Below are 18553 nucleotides of genomic sequence, written 5' to 3' on the forward strand. Positions count from 1 at the left end.
CAGATGTTGTTCCACTTGGAACCGACAGATTGCTCACGTGTAAAGGAATTGGAATTAGGAGGGAATTAAGTCAAGGTCAGAATACAGTGTATACAATGGGGCAAAAGAGTATTTAGTCAGCCACCAATTGTGCAAGTTCTCCCACTTAAAAAGATGAGAGGCCTGTAATTTGACTAAATACTTTTTTGCCCCACTGTATGTTGACACAACTTCCTCTCTTTGATCTCCACCCCAAACAAATAGCAGGTGATTGGCATGCTATTCTCAAGGTCAGAATATGTATAGAGAAAGAAAATGCATAAAAAAATCAATTCCATTTAGGAGCGCTTAACTCAGGTCAGAATTCCCCCATAATTAGCACTTAAACACTACATGCCTGATTGTCACATAACTGATATGCATATGTACTTTTTAATTTAACCTTTATTTAACTAGGCAACTTTGTTACAGACAGTGAATGGTTTATTGTACAGTAAAGTGTGTACAGTAATGTCTATGATGTAGTCAAACATTTGTATTGCTTATAGATAGATGGACATGGTCTGACCTACAACCAAATATAGACGAAACCCCTAGTGATATGATAACACACTGGAGGATTGATACTTACTATTGGCCAGGGTTCCTTGAATGTGAAGGCCCAGTAGTAGCAGGCTCATAACATGGACATCACAAATTTCACCCAGTGTAATAACACAGGAATAACCCTGTAATAACCATGTAATAACAATATAATAATGGTGTAGTAACACAGAAGAGGAAAGGACTTTCCTTAATCCTGTAGAGATTATTGTGGTACTTCATAATGCTCTGCTTGTTCTTTCAAGGACTCACCACTGTCCTGTGTAGGGGACAGAAAACATGGACAGTAAAGAGGAGTTCTAGTTCAAAACACAAGAAAGCAGTAGAGTCCATTCCAGCAGTATTTTTCAACTTTATAACAAGGTTGGGATGTTTGTTGAACTAATGATCAAATTCACAACTGCTTTAAATGTCAAGTCTACACTCCCCTACATATTTATTTGGAAAGTGAAGCTAAAACTTTTAATTTGGCTCTATACTCCAGCATTTTGGATTTGAGATCAAATATTTCATATGAAGCGACAGTAGTTTCATACTGTTGTACTGTTTAGAAATGAAAGCACTTTATGTATCTAGTCCCCACATTTGAAGGTGTCATAATTATTTGGACAAATTCACTTATAGTGTATTACATTTAGTCAAAAGTTTAGTATTTGGTCCCATATTCCTAGCATGCAATGACTACATCAAGCTTGTGACTACAAACTTGTTGGATGCATTTGCAGTTTGTTTTGGTTGTGTTTCGGATTTTGTTGTGCTCAATAGAAACTAATGGTAAATTATGTATTGTGTCATTTGAGGCACTTTTATTATAATTAAGCAATAAGGCACGAGGGGGTGTAGTATATGGCCAATATACTGTGTCTTAGGGCTGTTCTTAGGCACAATGCAACAAACCCCGGGGTTCCTTATTGCTATTATAAACTGGTTACCAATGTAATTAGAGGAGTAAAAATAAAGGTTTTGTCATATCCGTGGTATTCGGTCCGTTATAAACTGGGTGGTTAGAGCCCTGAATGCTGATTGGCTGACAAACGTGGTATATCAGACCGTATACCATGGGTATGACAAAACATTTATTTTTACTGCTCTGATTACGTTGGTAACCAGTTTATAATAGCAATAAGGCACCTCGGGGGGGTTTGGTATATGGCCAATATACCATGGCTAAGGGCTGTGTCCAGGCACTCTGCGATGCGTCATGCCTAAGTACAGCCCTTAGCCGTGGTGTATTGGCCATATACCACACCCCCTCGTGCCTTATTGCTTAAATATACCAGGTCTGTCAGCCAATGAGCATTTAGGGCTCAAATCACTCAGTTTATAAATAACAATATAATATGTTTCTGAACACTTCTACATTAACGTGGATGCTACCATGATTATGAATAATCATGAATGAATCATGAATAATGATGAGTGAGAAAGTTACAGATGCATAAATATCATACCCCAAGAACCAACTTCCCTGTTATTGGTAATGTTGAGAGGTTAGCATGATTTATTGGATTTTCCATGTAGTCTATATTAAAGGCCACTCCATTTAATATAACAGGCTTTTCAAATTCAATATTGGTGCACAATACTGTATGTCTATGATTGCCACTCACACAGAGAAAGGAGTTAGATGTGGATGAGGAGGACTGCACCAAGGTCCTCCGTCCATCAGGGGCAGCACCTCGTTTACCCTGCACAGACAGCCATCGCTTCAAATTCTGGGCTGAAGGAAAATATTCAGAGAGAAGGTCGAGCCAATACTGGTCAGGGTGCTTACATAACTTGTTCTATAAACTACCCTAAACACAAGTGAGGAAAGGCAAGTCACATGTGAGCAAGGTCGAGGGAGACTGGCATAGTTGATGCGTTTAACGAATGGTAGTGTAGGATGAACACACATGCACACATCTCTCATACACACACACTGACATACTGTGCTTTCTGGAGTGGTCCACGGCCTTGAATGAGCCCAGCATGGCAAACGGGTGATAGGACAAGGTGAAGGGATGAACAATGGCGCTCTGTAGAGACAGTCATCAGATACATTTTTCTATTTTAAGACCTTCTAATTAATGTCTTATAATGCATTTAGGCTTACTGAATATGTATACAGAGCAACACAGCATTATACCACAGCAAATGATCATTATAGACCAGATAACACTACACTGAGGCTGAAGGCCTACTTACTTACTTACTATACACTGAGGTGTTTTTAATGTTTTATACACTCAGTGTGTTATATATGATATCCCATAATACCTTCTTCCCACACAGACAAGTCTAGGTAGGAATAGGCTATAGGTCTGTAGGATTAGGCTGTACTAACACTGGGGATATAGAAATGTGCAGTATTCTAAACTCAGTCTACCTTGGAGTGCTGGTGGGGATAAGCGGCAGACGGTTTGGTGGTGTAGAGGGCAAGAATGTCTTTTACAGGCAAGCTATTCTGGAGCAGAAAGGACAACAGAACGGAGGTTAGAGCAGAGGGGAAATATAGTTAGTAACACAATTCGCAATGATCATAATCATAAAAGGACCACATGGTCAACCCAGGGAAAGATCATGAACTATGCAATGCTGCCCAGTTTGAAATATACTGTTGCAGCTGATTTAGAGATTAAACGGGAACTTAAGCTCAACAAATTTGTAACATTGTACGAATTGCAAGCGTAACATACTGGATCATACGAAATAGATGACAGAGTACACAATTGTGTACTTAAGACCCGTTTTGGCTGGTGAGCATTACTTTTAAAACAACTGGTGGAAATTATACATAACCTTTATAACGTATCTTCAGTCACAGTTTAGCAACAGAGGAGCATGGCTTTGGAGACTGGTGAATCATTGTGTAGCAACAAGGGAGGTTAGCTTAAGGGTCATTGACACTTTGGACTGAGCCGTGGTAGTAGACTCCAACTCTGCCAAACGCTTCTAGATTACAAGGGTTACTAAGGGTCAGTAAGACTGCAGACTGAGCCGTGCTAGACTCACAACCCCTGGCATACTGTATGCCCAAGTACTCAGTCTACTCACCAGGATCATCCCAGCGAAGGAAGAAAGGATCATGGCTTCTCTCTCCAGGTGGTTGGGGTACTGGTCATTATAACCTGGGCTGCCCACTCCACTACAGGGAACAAAGTCAATCAATCCAATTTGATTTAGAAAAATCATTTTCATATCATCAGTTGTCATAAAGGGATTTACAGTAATCCGTCTTAGAGCTAAAGCCAATGCAGTAGATAAGGAAGTTAGCAGAAGTCTTCATGTCTCAGATAAGGTTACTCAGGACGACACAATCAAGTGGTATTATGTTTGGAAGTCAATGTTTCAATGTACTTACACAATGTCTCTGTCCATCACATCATGTCGCTCCTCTTTCTCTAGCCACCAAAGGGCAACACTTATGGCCAAGTCATAATGGGCCTGGATGGAAGTACAGACACATTAAGTACAGGGTTTGAATAAATGTTGAAATAATCATAAAAACAGTCAACCTTTTAACTGAATATAACATTCCACATTAACCCCTGGTGGAGGATGGTGCACTCCAGAACGTGTGTTGAGATTCCTACCAGGTCATCCAGCATGCTAGTGGATCCTTTCCCCTTGGGGTCAAAGCCATTCTCTCTCAGTTTCTGACCAATGTAATCTCCCCTGTTCAAAACACAAAACTCTTTCAAGTGCCTGAAGAAATAGAATGGCAATTCCTCTAAATCTATCATTTTATCATCCACAGAAAGCAACTCACAGAAGGGCTTCAATGTCTCTTCTCAGTCGCCTTGTCTCCATTTCTCTGAGATGGCGCTACTCATGCAGAGGGATAACTCCTTGGTGGTCCTGTAGCCTACACAAAACTAGGTTTGCAAATATAACGTCAAAGTACTTGACAATGACCCTAGGAGTTGGCATGGCAGCACAAACCGATCTTGGACCAGGGTAAGAAATTGGAGGAAGGGAAGTTACATTGTAGATAAAGGATGGAGATGGAAATAAATCAACAGGTATAGTATATAGTATGATACTGCATGTCTGTTTGCGTATCCACGCTGACCTCAGCTGGGGCTCATATACAAGACATAGTATATGAGACATAAGACATAGTGCAGACTGCAGGGTAGTCTTGAACCTGGCACCTCTGGCCCTACACAGGGTCCAGGAAATGTGATACAAGCCATTAACGCCCCATCCAGCAGAACACAAATGTGTTTACTAAACCTTTAAACACTGACGATTATTGTGCAGCCTGAGGTGCTTAAGCAAGGCAAAAGCAAGGTGATTAGAAGTAGGTCTAGACTTTGTCTGACAAAGATTTGGCCTCACAACCTTTTCCCACAACTAGTCTCCAAAATGAGATGTTGACCTAAATAGGTCACTGTTGATTTACATAACATTTTATGTGGCATGTGCCTGGCAAAATGGGTGCTTATTCAAATCTGAGTTACATGATCAAATTGGCAATCTAAATCCATATAACATTACAGTTGGTCATATTTTTAATACAGACACACATTCATGTTGTAAAGCAATCTGTACTTACCACACAATGCAGAATTATCAGCAATGGTTACACCCAAAAACTGCAGTACTACTCCAAATGTCAGAGTAGCACAAAATCACAAATGTGTTTCATGTAAATAAACCAACCTTAAAGACACACTGCAAACGGTAGCCGCTTCAGGGGACACCTGCTTGTGGAAAGGCTGTGTACAGTAGAGACCGAGGGGAGCAGAAAGACAACCACAGCCTCCTAAGTGAACAGCCTACTCTGAATAATTCACACAGGGCCTCCAGTCAATCACTCACACAATACAGGTCCAGATTATTTTAGAAACATAAGGAGGTGCGTTGGTCGGCACTTAACCATGATGTGATCCAGCCATAGATTAGCTAGATGGTGCAGTCAGTGACCTAAGGATGAGTTGAACAACCTTAAGCAATAGCTAGCTGCCCCAAAGGGTATAATTAAAGTTGTTTCGTAACATGCTCCGTCGAATCATATTGCAACAACTTTAAATATACCATTAGAGGCAACTAGCTATTGCGTAAGAGTGTTCGACTTACCCTTAGGTGACTGACTGGACCATCCAGATAATGTATGGCTGTATCACATATCTGATACGGTCACAAAACAAAAAATGTGGTATTTCTTACAGGCTTATTCAATTATTTATTCCTTCATGACTAATAAAGTGGGTGCTATATTAACAAAAAGATTTTCAACCTAAAATGTATTGACATTTTATTTGTAAACTTATATTAAAACAAAAGGGAAAAACAATAAAAGCATTGGCAATACGTGTAAGAATTCAATTAGATGTCACAGAATAAAGTCAATTAACTGAATGCATGTTCTCAAAACTGTCAGGTTTATGTGTGTCCTTCTGTTGTCGTCTTTTCTTCTTCGCTTTAAAAATGGGGGAACTCAGGTACTTGGTGTCTGAGAACTTATCTCCACGTCTCATTTTGCTGTTAAAAGAAATAAACAGTTGAATTATCAAGGGCTGGTATCATAGCCTGATAGAACCAACCTGACCACTAGCAAAACCAACCTGACCACTAGCAAAAACCAACCTGACCACTAGCAAAAACCAACCTGACCACTAGCAAAAACCAACCTGACCACTAGCAAAAACCAACCTGACCACTAGCAAAAACCAACCTGACCACTAGTAAAAACCAACCTGACCACTAGCAAAAACCAACCTGACCACTAGCAAAAACCAACCTGACCACTAGCAAAAACCAACCTGACCACTAGCAAAAACCAACCTGACCACTAGCAAAAACCAACCTGACCACTAGTAAAAACCAACCTGACCACTAGCAAAAACCAACCTGACCACTAGCAAAAACCAACCTGACCACTAGCAAAAACCAACCTGACCACTAGCAAAAACCAACCTGACCACTAGCAAAAACCAACCTGACCACTAGTAAAAACCAACCTGACCACTAGTAAAAACCAACCTGACCACTAGTAAAAACCAACCTACTATACTACTAAAGGTAAGCTTTAGTTTCATTTCCAGAGCATTCCTCACCAGTTAATGGGTGGCAACTTGTAGCTAATGGCAGCTCCCCGTCGCCTGGCCCGTCCTGTGTCCTCATCGTCCGTCCAGTTGGTGTTGGTTAGTGGCTTCAGGGCTCTTTCTGCTACTGTTGGTAAAACATAAAACAACCATTAGAATACCTACATCTCACACAAATAAAAATACAGTCGACAATAAAATCCTTCGTACCTGGAGATCTTTCAGCCATAACCTCAGCCGACTCTTTATATACAGCAACCTTGTGAGCAGAAGAAGCAACCCTTTTAGGGCTTGAGGCTGGAGTGTCAAATCCAGTCTCATTTGAACAGCTGACATCCACAGAGGACTCCCACGGAGGCCTATCGTCCATGAGCAGCTCCCTCAGGCTCTGACGTACTCCCTCACCACTGTCAGGCAATTCTGTGTTGGTCTCAACAGTTGATAATGACACATTAGATGTCCTACTGTTTGTGTCACCATCATCCTGGGACAAGGAGTCAGGAACAACGTGGTTTTTCCTGTTTCTGGTGGAATCGCTAAAACGATTGGGTATGACAAAAGTGGCTCTACATCTCGGTTTAGGGCCATGGTTGGACCGGGGCTTGAAGCTGCTGACTTTGAAGTCTGGACTCAGGACCTCAAGTGAAGACAAACGTTCATGAGTTTCACAGCTCTCCTCAGTGTTGGCAGAGTGTGTGAAGACGTGCAAAACTTTGGGATCCGCCACAGGCTGTACCTCTGCATTTTGTGCTGCAGTGCGTACACCTATACTACTCTGGCTATCCAGAGTCTTACTAGACAAAATATTACCTGCACCCCCAGGCTCCAATCCTTTAGTGATGCTACTTTTAGTCTTTTTTTCCCTTTCTTTCACAGGGGCAAGACAGTAACCCTTCTGTGAATCAGTCTTCATCCTTGATTTTGCCGTCTCCACTCTCCTGGCTTTCTTGGGCTTTTGCTCTGCAGCAACTAAAATGGAGTCACCGATCTCCCATGGGGGCATTTCTTCCTCAACACATAAGCTTTCTTGGCCCTCTGAATTCCTTGCAGGTTCCTGGGTAGCAAGCCATGGACGTTTAGAGGAGGCATGAGTTTCTTCAACCCCAGAGTCTGTAGTCTTGCGCCCAGCAGCTAGACAGTGATCTGGGTGAGGTCCAGTCAGATGCTCCTCTATGCTTTCTTCCCTGACCGTTTCTTTCCCTTCTTCTGCAACAGAGTCATACCCTGTAGTCGGAGTGCACGGCAGCTTTTCAGCACAAGCATCATCTAATATTGTACTGTTCACCGAGGAGCTGTCCCTGTTCACCGAGACCACAAACGTCCCTCTGCCTTTCACTCTGGTGGGTCTCTTACCGCTCCGTGTAGTGGACCGAGGTCTGGAAGCACTGTGTGATTCCCTGTATTCGTGCAGGGTGGTATCCATGTCTACATAGGCTGGGCACCCTTCAGGAGAATGAGACTCCTCTTCAATGAGAGATTGAGGCAGAAGGAATGGATCCTTTTCTGTTTCAATGTGTAATTCATGGTCCACCATGACAGGCTGTGCTTTAGTCTTCCTGCATTCTTTGGATTTCTTCTGGCCCTTTCTAGATGTAGGCTCAATAGAAATCACAAAAGTCTTGTGACCTTTAGTTTTAGTGACTTTGTTCTCCGTGGCATCTATGACCAATGGGTTTGCCCCGGCTAGTTTAAATACAGACTTCTGAGCTTCAGGGTCATCGAAAAAGTCATCTTCAAATGGGTCAGGTGAGACACTTCGATTGGATTTGGATTGGAGAGGCACTTCAAAAGTTTTTCTTGGGTCAAACGTTTTAGGAAAATCTTGTGTTGTTTTATGGGATTCTCGGGTAGCTTTTTTGTGTTTGGTGATGCGAGAGGTGACATAAGTCTTTCTGCGGGCAACAAGGGATTCTATCTCACTGGCTGAGTTCTCTATGAAGTCCTCTTCTCGGTGTTCTACATCCACACTCTCCGCTGTAGGGTTGTCTGTATGTAGTGGTGTTGCAGAAAACACCTTTTCTATCGCTGTCGGCAGCTCCACGTTTACAGCAGAGCTCTTCACCTCTAGATTCTCAACAACACGTGTTGGCCCACAGTTCTTATTTCCAACCTTCCCTAATAGAAAAGGGATTTTTGTCTTTGGCACCTTCAGTTTCTTCGGTCCACCAGCTTTCTTGGGCTTGGTCTCCACTGTAACGATTTCAGCAGCGCTGTCCCCAATAGTTATCTCCATCTCTGTATCATTGATGGTGGTCTTCTCTGCTTCCCCGACAGTGGTCTTTATTGCAAGCGCCAATGTGGTCTCCATCTTTAAGCTGTTTGGATGGTGCACAACTTTATCAGTACCAGAGGGCTGTAGAATATTAGTTGTGGAGACAACAGAAGGCAAGACTGCTGGGATAGGGTCAAGTCCAGTGTCAGAATAAATCTTTGACCACTTTTCCACCTCATCTTTTAGGCTACTGGATTGTCGGGATGTTCTCCTTTGGGTCGATTTCAAAGTATTGTCCACTTGTTGCTCCATCTTATTAATGCTGTCTGTAGGTTAAGAATAAATGTGAGTTACTGAAAACATTCAATAACCAACCTAATGCTGAAAGGTCATGCATTCCAAAATGTGGGGTAGTTCTGAATTCTCCATGCTCCAGCCCCCTTACCTTTACTGGCATTGGACTCTGATGAGCTACTTTGGGTCCCAAAAGGATTTGTGGACGTGGTTCTTCTGTCATTTACTACAACCTCTTGGCTCATGCTGGTCTGTTTTGAAGGGGACACCAAATCCCTGGACTGCTCTGCTATGATAAGAGGTATCTGAACCGCTACCCTAGAATGAAAATAAATATGGGGGGAAATGTGTGAACAGAAATAATTGACAATAAGACAGTAACTGTATTGCTGTAACAGCAAACATGAATTGGAGTCTCATTATTACCTCTCCATCTGACCATTTTCCTCTTTTTTATCGGGGGGTGGCTTATTGCGGTCTTCAGATATTTCCGGGGAATCCTTTGACAGAAAGAAACAGAAAGAAAAGCAATTTAGCAATTTAACATTGACTTTTTTTTTTTTTTTTTTTTACAAGAAGCACGTGCTCCTAAGTAAAAAGTAAAAAAATAAAAATTAAATTAGGAGCACGGTGAATGTATTTGAATAATAAGAAATGTGTACTCATAAGAAATAACTAAAAGTTCATGAATAAAAGGTTTCTGGGGCGTTCCATGCTCAATCAAGTACAATGCACCCTCAAATATTTGACTCACTTGTGAGACAAAAACCTTCAGCTGCCCCTTTAAGGGGCGGGAGCCGTTACCGTGGTAATGGTGGGACTCCCATTCAAAATGAGATTCTCCAACGTCCCTTCCCTAACAGTTGAGACAGTTCAAGCTAGTATGTGAACAAAACGATGTAAATAGCAAAGAAACACAAGAAGAAAGTCACACTTTAATAGACTTTTGGGTAAACTCAACCAACTTTATGCCTGTGCACTAAAAATTAATCATTCAGCGCTACACTCAGTGCGCACAGGGTCGCAGGCACTGTTGCTGCTCCCCAGACCACTGAGGTAGATATTACTGTATGAGCAGATACGGTTGCACAAGGTGAGATAAATAACTATGTAGAGTCCTGTGTGATTAGCTACCAGTTATGAAACAAAATGGCAGAAATAGTTTTGAAAATAGCTACGGTAGCAATTTATTTAGCTATAAATCACAACTTGCAAATGTGCTCATACTCTACTTTTTCAGTTCACACACATCTTCTTTTAGGTGCATATGCGAGTAAAATGGTTGCAATGTATAGAGCCCTGTTTAGCATAGTAGCATAGAGGACATACTGGAAGAAGACTTACATTTTCATCAGAGAAGAGGTCCACAGCCCTTTCCAAGTTATCCAAAGTGTTGCGTTGAAGGTCTTTCAAGATTATAATCTGTAAAAGGATATGTTGTTTTTAGTTGTTGCTTTACAGCACAAGATTTCTTTATATAATGAATAGCGCTATAGAAGTTGAATAAACAATTTTTCTCATTATTACCTGTCAACAACTACCATGCTTTTATGTCAAACTAACACTGAAGTCTGTGAGAAAATAGATCAATATTGTTACGAAGAGCACCTCTAAATAAGTGACCTGGTAAGGAGCCAAATTTAGATCCCACTATGTCTTATTCAAAGAGATGGACTCAGAGTCCCTCTAACCCACCAGTTGGTTGTGCTTGAATCTGCGAATAGCCAGGTCAAAATTCAGAGACTCCACTTGTTTCCGTAGGCGCACAGTTTCCACTTCAAGCTGTCTGCTTCTCTCTCTCTGAGCCACCAAGGCCAGAGCCAGAGCCTTGTTGTTAGTCTTCAGGGAGACCTTGAAGAACGAGGATGTGTCTAGAAAATACATGAAACAGAAATTCGAAATAAACATATGATAATGCAGTATGACTTACCAAGTTACCTGTCATTAACCAACAATAGGCTATTACAAATTAAAAGGTAATCCACCTCTTACATCAATTTAGTGATGGCAGCTGTACGCTACTTACTGAGAATCTTGGTCTTTATCTTCGATGCCACTGTTAGGGAGTTATTTTTAGCAGCCTTCGAAGGCATAGGTTTCTTCCCTGGTAACATAGTTGAGAGGAGGGTCCTTCCCTCAGCTGACATGTTCATCCTAATCCTGGAAGCATAAAAAGGACAGTTGATCAGCCTTTAGTCGACAATCAATCTACCAGTAAAGAATGTGCATGCGCCTCCAAACTACCAAAATGAATATGCAAAATCACAACTGCACAGTTTCGCTCTAAAAATAGCTATAGCCTGCTGTCAGAACTAACGTAATCTAGATAGCCATAGCAATGATACTTATTGACATTTAATATGTTATCATAATCGTTAACTACAATATACCTCGTTTACGTTAGCTAGCTAACTTGCTAGCCAACATTAAGAAGTTAACGTTAGACAGTTAGCATAGCTAGATTACGTTAACTTGCTAACGTTACTTACCGGGCGTTATGTCTTCTTATTTAAAGTGGACGAATTTGCTATAGCTATGTAATTGAAACGTTAATACAGCCGGTGAAAACGTTACCCAATTTTATTTACATCCTAGCTAGATTACCGGTGGCTCAGCTTAAACATAAACATTCTAGCAACCAACCGGCGCCGCTGTTTCAAGTAAAAAATAGGCGTGCTCTTTGGACTGTAACGAGCTAATCACAGCTCAGATCGCTCATTCTCAATTCTCGCCCTGTCTGGGTATAGACCAATCATGTCTATAAACCCTGGATAAACAGACCAATCATGTCTATAAACCCTGGATAAACAGACCAATCATGTCTATAAACCCTGGATAAACAGACCAATCATGTCTATAAACCCTGGATGACAACGAGGGCGCTGTATTGAAGCCACAGGGCAGCCATCTCCTCCAAGTATAAATGTTTTGGAAGCTATAGAAATGCAATTATTCATGTCTACATTCGTTTTTACACCTTTATTATATTACAGACACTCTAATGCACACATTTAAATTATATTATGTGAGCTAAACATACAAATCGCTGCAGCTGTACATAGACCATCTGTAAATAGCCCACCCAATCTACCTACCGCATCCCCATATTGTTCTTATTTACTTTTCTGCTCTTTTGCACACCAGTATCTCTACTTGCACATCATCATCTGCTCATTTATCACTACAGTGTTAATCTACTAAATCGTAATTATTTCGCTACTATGGTTTATTTATTTTCTACCTCCTCACGCCATTTGCACACACTGTATATATGCTTCGTTTTTTGCTATTGTGTTATTGACTATGCTTGTTAATTCCATGTGTAACTCTGTGTTGTTGTTTGTGTCGCACTGCTTTGCTTTATCTTGGCCAGGTTGCAGTTGTAAATGAGAACTCGTTCTCAACTAGTTTATCCGGTTAAATAAAGGTGGGGAAAAAAATAATAATAATAATCCTTACACTTTCAAAAATACTAGTCTAGTAAAACATGGGAGAGAAGACGAATTTTGGCTTAGAGATTTATTAAATCTATAGCGGATTTAGGTACGGGCGAGAGAAACATTTAGCGATTTTCTAACAAATGTAATGCAAAACTACTCATTTTTCCATGGGGCAGAGAGAAAAAATGTGCCGTTTTGAAGCTTATTTCCTGCAATTCTACCAATTTTGCAATGGTGTGGAAAAATATTTTCGCAGTTTTAAACACCCACAAAAACTGAAAGACAATGCCTATAGCTTATCCATGTTGCGAAACAATTTAAGTCAATACGTAATCGTTCAGGTAAGTCTTCGCGCTTCAGCAAACAGGAAATAATGACAAGGAAATAATTAGTCGAAGTAAGACATATTTGGGGTTGAAAGGGGAAATACGAAGTGGTAACTTTGGATATTTTCCATGCCAATTCCATCTGTTTCCCCTATGATATGACGTGCTAATACTTTGTAATCTATGTTTCGTTTCAGGGCAGGGCTTTTATCTGAATGTTATCACCCACCCACCCGCATGGCATTGTTTATTATTCAGAAACACCTGCAAAGTTCTTCCTTTTCCCGAGTAATGAAAAGCCACCCGCGAAAGAAAATTCCACAGACTTCTTTATCTATTCTGTGCTGTTGTTACATTTGTGTTAGTGTTTCGTTTCGTGTCCAATGCGCTCAGGGTGTTGTTACATACAGTATAATTTGCGCCAGCATCATGAGCAAAGTCATTGTAGCCTATCATTTCACTTTCCCGAGCCATGGCATGAGCACAGGCTGACTTGGCAATGCTGGAGCGCAGCCTGTTAGAAGCCTACCAACCGTTGCACCGTGTCCATTACAAAGTCAAATCTAGTCTGAACCGTTAAATAGGCTATCCATATAACCAGAGGTTATTTAATATTTCTATGGCGGATTCGCGGCAGAAATGTATGAAACGTGCCAAAACGTTGGATGTAACAATATATGGCAAGGATATTGGTTTTCCCTATCCATCTGTGGCAAAGTTTCCGCTAAATACTTATGTCAAATCCAGCTCCAGAACTAACCATAGCCTAGCCAGCTGGCTAATCTTTTGGATACAGTATAACAACAACATATAACATTAGCCATTAACTAGCTACAATTGAAGTCGGAAGTTTACAATACACTTAGGTTGGAGTCATTAAAACTCGTTTTTCAACCACTCCACAAATTTCTTGTTAACAAACTAGTTTTGGCAAGTCAGTTAGGACATCTACTTTGTCCATGAATCAAGTAATTTTTCCAACAATTGTTGACAGACAAATTATTTCACTTATAATTCACTGTATCACAATTCCAGTGGACCAGAAGTTTAGTGCCTTTAAACAGCTTGGAAAATTCCAGAAAATTATGCCATTGCTTTTTTCGAATAAGCTAATTGGCATAATTTGAGTCCAATTGAGGTGTACCTGTGGATGTATTTCAAGGCCTACCTTCAAACACAGTGCCTCAGGCAATTTCCAAATTCCTGGAAGTACCACCTTCACCTGTACAAAACAATAGTACGCAAGTATAAACACCATGGGACCACGCAGCCGTCATACCGCTCAGGAAGGAGACGCACTCTGACTCCTAGAGATGAACGTATTTTGGTGCGAAAAATGCAAATCGATCCCAGTACAACAGCAAAGGACCTTGTGAAGATGCTGGAAGAAACAGGTTCAAAAGTATCTATATCGACATAACCTGAAAGGCAGCTCAGCAAGGAAGAAGCCACTGCTCTAAAACCGCAATAAAAAAGCCAGACTACGGTTTGCAACTGCATATGGGGACAAAGATCGTACTTTTTGGAGAAATATCCTCTGGTCTGATAAAAAAAAAATAGAACTGTTTGGCCATAATGACCATTGTCAGGATCTGGAGCAACGAACCGCCCTTGCTGTCTCTGCCTGGCCGGTTCCCCTCTTTCCACTGGGATTCTCTGCCTTTAACCCTATTACAGGGGCTGAGTCACTGGCTTACTAGGGCTCTTTCATACCGTCCCTAGGAGGGGTGCGTCTCAGGATGGTAAGTTGGTGGTTGAAGATATCCCTCTAGTGGTGTGGGGGCTGTGCTTTGGCAAAGTGGGTGGGGTTATATCCTTCCTGTTTGGCCCTGCCGGGGGTGTCATCGGATGGGGGCCACAGTGTCTCCTGACCCCTCCTGTCTCAGCCTCCAGTATTTATGCTATAGTAGTTTGTGTCGGGGGGCTAGGGTCAGTTTGTTATATCTGGAGTACTTCTCCTGTCCTATCCGGTGTCCTATGTGAATTTAAGTATGCTCTCTCTAATTCTCTCTTTCTTTCTCTCTCTCTCTCGGCGGACCTGAGCCCTCGGACCATGCCCCAGGACTACCTGGCATGATGACTCCTTGCTGTCCCCAGTCCACCTGGACATGCTGCTGCTCCAGTTTCAACTGTTCTGCCTGTGATTATTATTATCTGACCATGCTGGTCATTTATGAACATTTGAACATCTTGGCCATGTTCTGTTATAATCTCCACCCGGCACAGCCAGAAGAAGACTGGCCACTCCTCATAGCCTGGTTCCTCTCAAGGTTTCTTCCTAGGTTTTGGCCTTTCTAGGGAGTTTTTCCTAGCCACCGTGCTTCAACACCTGCATTGCTTGCTGTTTGGGGTTTTAGGCTGGGTTTCTGTACATCACTTTGAGATATCAGCTGATGTACGAAGGACTATATAAATAGATTAGATTTAATTTCATTTGATTTATGTTTGGAGGAGAACACCATCCCAACCGTGAAGCACTGGGGTGACAGAATCATGTTATGGGGGTGCTTTGCTGCAGAAGGGACTGGTGCACTTCACAAAATAGATGGCATCACAAGGGAGGAAAATTATGTGGATATATTGAAGCAACATCTCAAGACATCAATCAGGAAGTTAAAGCTTGGTTGCAAATGGGTCTTGCAAATGGACAATGACCCCAAGCATACTTTCAAAGTTGTGGCAAAATGGCTTAAGGACCACAAAGTCAAGGTATTGGAGTGGCCATCATAAAGCCCTGACCTCAATCCCATAGAAAATTTGTGGGAAGAGCTGAAAAAGCGTGTGTGAGCAAAGAGGCCTACAAACCTGACTCAGTTACACCAGCTCTGTCAGGAGGAATAGGAAAAAATTCATCCAACTTATTGTGGAAGGCAACCCAAAACGCATGACCCAAGTTAAACAATTTAAAGGCAATGCTACCAAATACTAATTGAGTGTATGTAAACTTCTGGCCCACTGGGAATGTGATAAAAGCTGAAATAAATAATTCTCTCTACTATTATTCTGACATTACACATTCTTAAAATAAAATTACTTAATCATACAATGTGATTTTCTGGATTTTCTGTCACAGTTGAAGTGTACCTATGATAAAAATTACAGACCTCTACATGCTTTGTAAGTGGGAAAACCTGCAGAATCGGCAGTGTATCAAATACTTGTTCTCCCCACTGTACAGTGGGGCAAAGAAGTATTTAGTCAGCCACCAATTGTGCAAGTTCTCCCACTTAAAAAGATGAGAGGCCTGTAATTTTCATCATAGGTACACTTCAACTATGACAGACAAAATTAGAAAAAAAATCCAGAGAATCACATTGTAGGATTTTTAATTTATTTATTTGCAAATTATGGTGGAAAATAAGTATTTGGTCACCTACAAACAAGCAAGATTTCTGGCTCTCACAGACCTGTAACTTCTTCTTTAAGAGGCTCCTCTGTCCTCCACTTGTTACCTGTAATAATGGCACCTGTTTGAACTTGTTATCAGTATAAAAGACACCTGTCCTCAACCTCAAACAGTCACACTCAAAACTCCACTATGGCCAAGACCAAAGAGCTGTCAAAGGACACCAGAAACAAAATTGTAGACCTGCACCAGGCTGGGAAGACTGAATCTGTAATAGGTAAGCAGCTTGGTTTGAAGAAAACAACCGTGGGAGCAATTATTAGGAAATGGAAGACATACAAGACCACTGATAATCTCCGTCGATGTGGGGCTCCACGCAAGATCTCACCCCGTGGGGTCAAAATGATCACAAGAACGGTGAGCAAAAATTCCAGAACCACACGGGGGGACCCTAGTGAATGACCTGCAGAGAGCTGAGACCAAAGTAACAAAGCCTACCATCAGTAACACACTACGCCGCCAGGGACTCAAATCCTGCAGTGCCAGATGTGTCCCCCTGCTTAAGCCAGTACATGTCCAGGCCCATCTGAAGTTTGCTAGAGAGCATTTGGATGATCCAGAAGATGATTGGGAGAATGTCATATGGTCAGATGAAACCAAAATGAAACTTTTTGGTAAAAACTCAACTCGTCGTGTTTGTAGGACAAAGAATGCTGAGTTGCATCCAAAGAACACCATACCTACTGTGAAGCATGGGGGTGGAAACATCATGCTTTGGGGCTGTTTTTCTGCAAAGGGACCAGGACGAATGATCAGTGTAAAGGAAAGAATGAATGGGGCCATGTATTGTGAGATTTTGAGTGAAAACCTCCTTCCATCAGCAAGGGCATTGAAGATGAAATGTGGCTGGGTCTTTCAGCATGACAATGATCCCAAACACACCGCCCGGGCAACGAAGGAGTGGCTTCGTAAGAAGCATTTCAAGGTCCTGGAGTGGCCTAGCCAGTCTCCAGATCTCAACCCCATAGAGAATCTTTGGAGGTAGTTGAAAGTCCGTGTTGCCCTGCAACAGTCCCAAAACAGAGGAGAGAGGAGATCTGCATGGAGGAATGGGCCAAAATACCAGCAACAGTGTGTGAAAACCTCGTGAAGACTTACAGAAAATGTTTGACCTCTGTCATTACCAATAAAGGGTATATAACAAAGTATTGTGATAATTTTTTGTTATTGACCAAATACTTATTTTCCACGATAATTTGCAAATAAATTCATTAAAAATCCTACAATGTGATTTTCTGGATTTTCTTTTCTCATTTTGTCTGTCATAGTTGAAGTGTACCTATGATGAAAATTACAGGCCTCTCTCATCTTTTTAAGTGGGAGAACTTGCACAATTGGTGGTTGACTAAATACTTTTTTGCCCCACTGTATGTGTGGCGCCATGTTTGTTGACATTATACAATGCATTCTGGGTGTCACGTAATCTGTCAGACCAAAGATGTTATAATGAGGTGAAGGAATGGTTCACTCATATTTCGGGTAAACTTCCGGAAGTGAATGAAGGGAAGTGGATGATCGTGGATGACACACCCACTTCAATATGTATATTATAAATAGGCAACACTCATCCTGTCTCGTCTTACAACAATATCCTCACCTTTCACCCCTGAAGCAGGTGTCCCACAGGGGGCAGTTCTAAGCCCACTATTTTTCTACTCTATATATCAGATATTTACTACCCTCCACCCACCATAGGTTAAGTCTCACAGTTTGCTACTGGTCCAGCTCCAAATGTCCTCAACTTGCTGCAAAAAAACTCCAGAAGTCTATTGAAATGATCAAGACATGGTCTAACATGTGGCGAGTAAAATTGAACCCACAAAAGACCCAATGTGTCCACTTCACAAGATGCACCAGCAAAAAAAAGGAAACCCATAGATCTCAAACTCTATGGTGAAACAATAAAAGTAGAAAAAGAAGCAAAATTCCCTGGAGTCACCTTCCAGAAGAACATGCACTGGACAATCCATATAGTGGACATAGAGAGAGAGGGACTAAAAAGATAAACCACCTAAAAACGCTGTGCGGAAGAAAATATGGAGCCTCACCTCAGACAGTGCTGAAAGTCTACATCAGCTACATCCGATCCCTCTTTGAATACGCCCTGCCAGCCTGGATAACAGCTTCACCACAGCAGATGAATCGGCTACAGATAGTCCAAAAACTGGCAATAAAAATGGCTTACAGACTACCAAGATACATCAGCAATCACTACGTTAACAGCATATCTGGACTGACATCAATCAACAATAGACAGTCAA

The 18553-nt window shown here is 41.5% G+C and overlaps 2 protein-coding genes across 3 annotated transcripts; both read right to left on the minus strand.

Annotated features, from left to right (window-relative positions):
• Window positions 1-237: 237 nt before the first annotated feature.
• On the minus strand, window positions 238-5513 carry LOC135521156 (uncharacterized protein C2orf80-like). Its single transcript, XM_064947089.1, has 8 exons — window positions 4334-5513; window positions 4158-4239; window positions 3926-4008; window positions 3619-3709; window positions 2951-3028; window positions 2513-2600; window positions 2193-2302; window positions 238-841 (listed from the first exon to the last, which is right to left on the minus strand). Exons 1-8 carry the CDS (start codon window positions 4372-4374, stop codon window positions 788-790), a joined length of 627 nt encoding a protein of 208 aa, XP_064803161.1. The 5' UTR covers window positions 4375-5513; the 3' UTR covers window positions 238-787.
• Window positions 5514-5586: 73 nt separating this feature from the next.
• On the minus strand, window positions 5587-18553 carry sgo2 (shugoshin 2). 2 transcript variants are annotated; one of them, XM_064944513.1, is made up of 9 exons: window positions 18341-18553; window positions 11147-11280; window positions 10816-10991; window positions 10465-10542; window positions 9547-9620; window positions 9272-9438; window positions 6825-9152; window positions 6627-6741; window positions 5587-6051 (listed from the first exon to the last, which is right to left on the minus strand). In XM_064944513.1, exons 2-9 carry the CDS (start codon window positions 11271-11273, stop codon window positions 5916-5918), a joined length of 3201 nt encoding a protein of 1066 aa, XP_064800585.1. In that variant the 5' UTR covers window positions 11274-11280; window positions 18341-18553; the 3' UTR covers window positions 5587-5915. The 2 variants fall into 2 exon arrangements, with proteins under 2 accessions (XP_064800585.1, XP_064800584.1); XM_064944512.1 differs by lacking the exon at window positions 18341-18553 and adding an exon at window positions 11610-11759.

Source organism: Oncorhynchus masou, chromosome 29, assembly GCF_036934945.1.
Source record: "Oncorhynchus masou masou isolate Uvic2021 chromosome 29, UVic_Omas_1.1, whole genome shotgun sequence".
Lineage (NCBI taxonomy): Eukaryota > Metazoa > Chordata > Actinopteri > Salmoniformes > Salmonidae > Oncorhynchus > Oncorhynchus masou.

Bases quoted from the DNA above. Each gene is read 5' to 3' on its own strand.
- LOC135521156 (XM_064947089.1), bottom strand. From the start codon at position 4,374: ATGGAGACAAGGCGACTGAGAAGAGACATTGAAGCCCTTCT. The intron at 2,601-2,950 runs GTAGACTGAGTT...CTGTCTCTACAG, and splicing joins ATCCCCACCAGCACTCCAAG to AGCGCCATTGTTCATCCCTT. The intron at 2,303-2,512 runs GTATGTCAGTGT...ATTTTCCTTCAG, and splicing joins GGACCACTCCAGAAAGCACA to CCCAGAATTTGAAGCGATGG.
- sgo2 (XM_064944513.1), bottom strand. From the start codon at position 11,273: ATGAACATGTCAGCTGAGGGAAGGACCCTCCTCTCAACTATGTTACCA. The intron at 10,543-10,815 runs GTGGGTTAGAGG...ATCCTTTTACAG, and splicing joins GATTCAAGCACAACCAACTG to ATTATAATCTTGAAAGACCT. The intron at 9,153-9,271 runs GTAAGGGGGCTG...CTTAACCTACAG, and splicing joins AGAGTCCAATGCCAGTAAAG to ACAGCATTAATAAGATGGAG.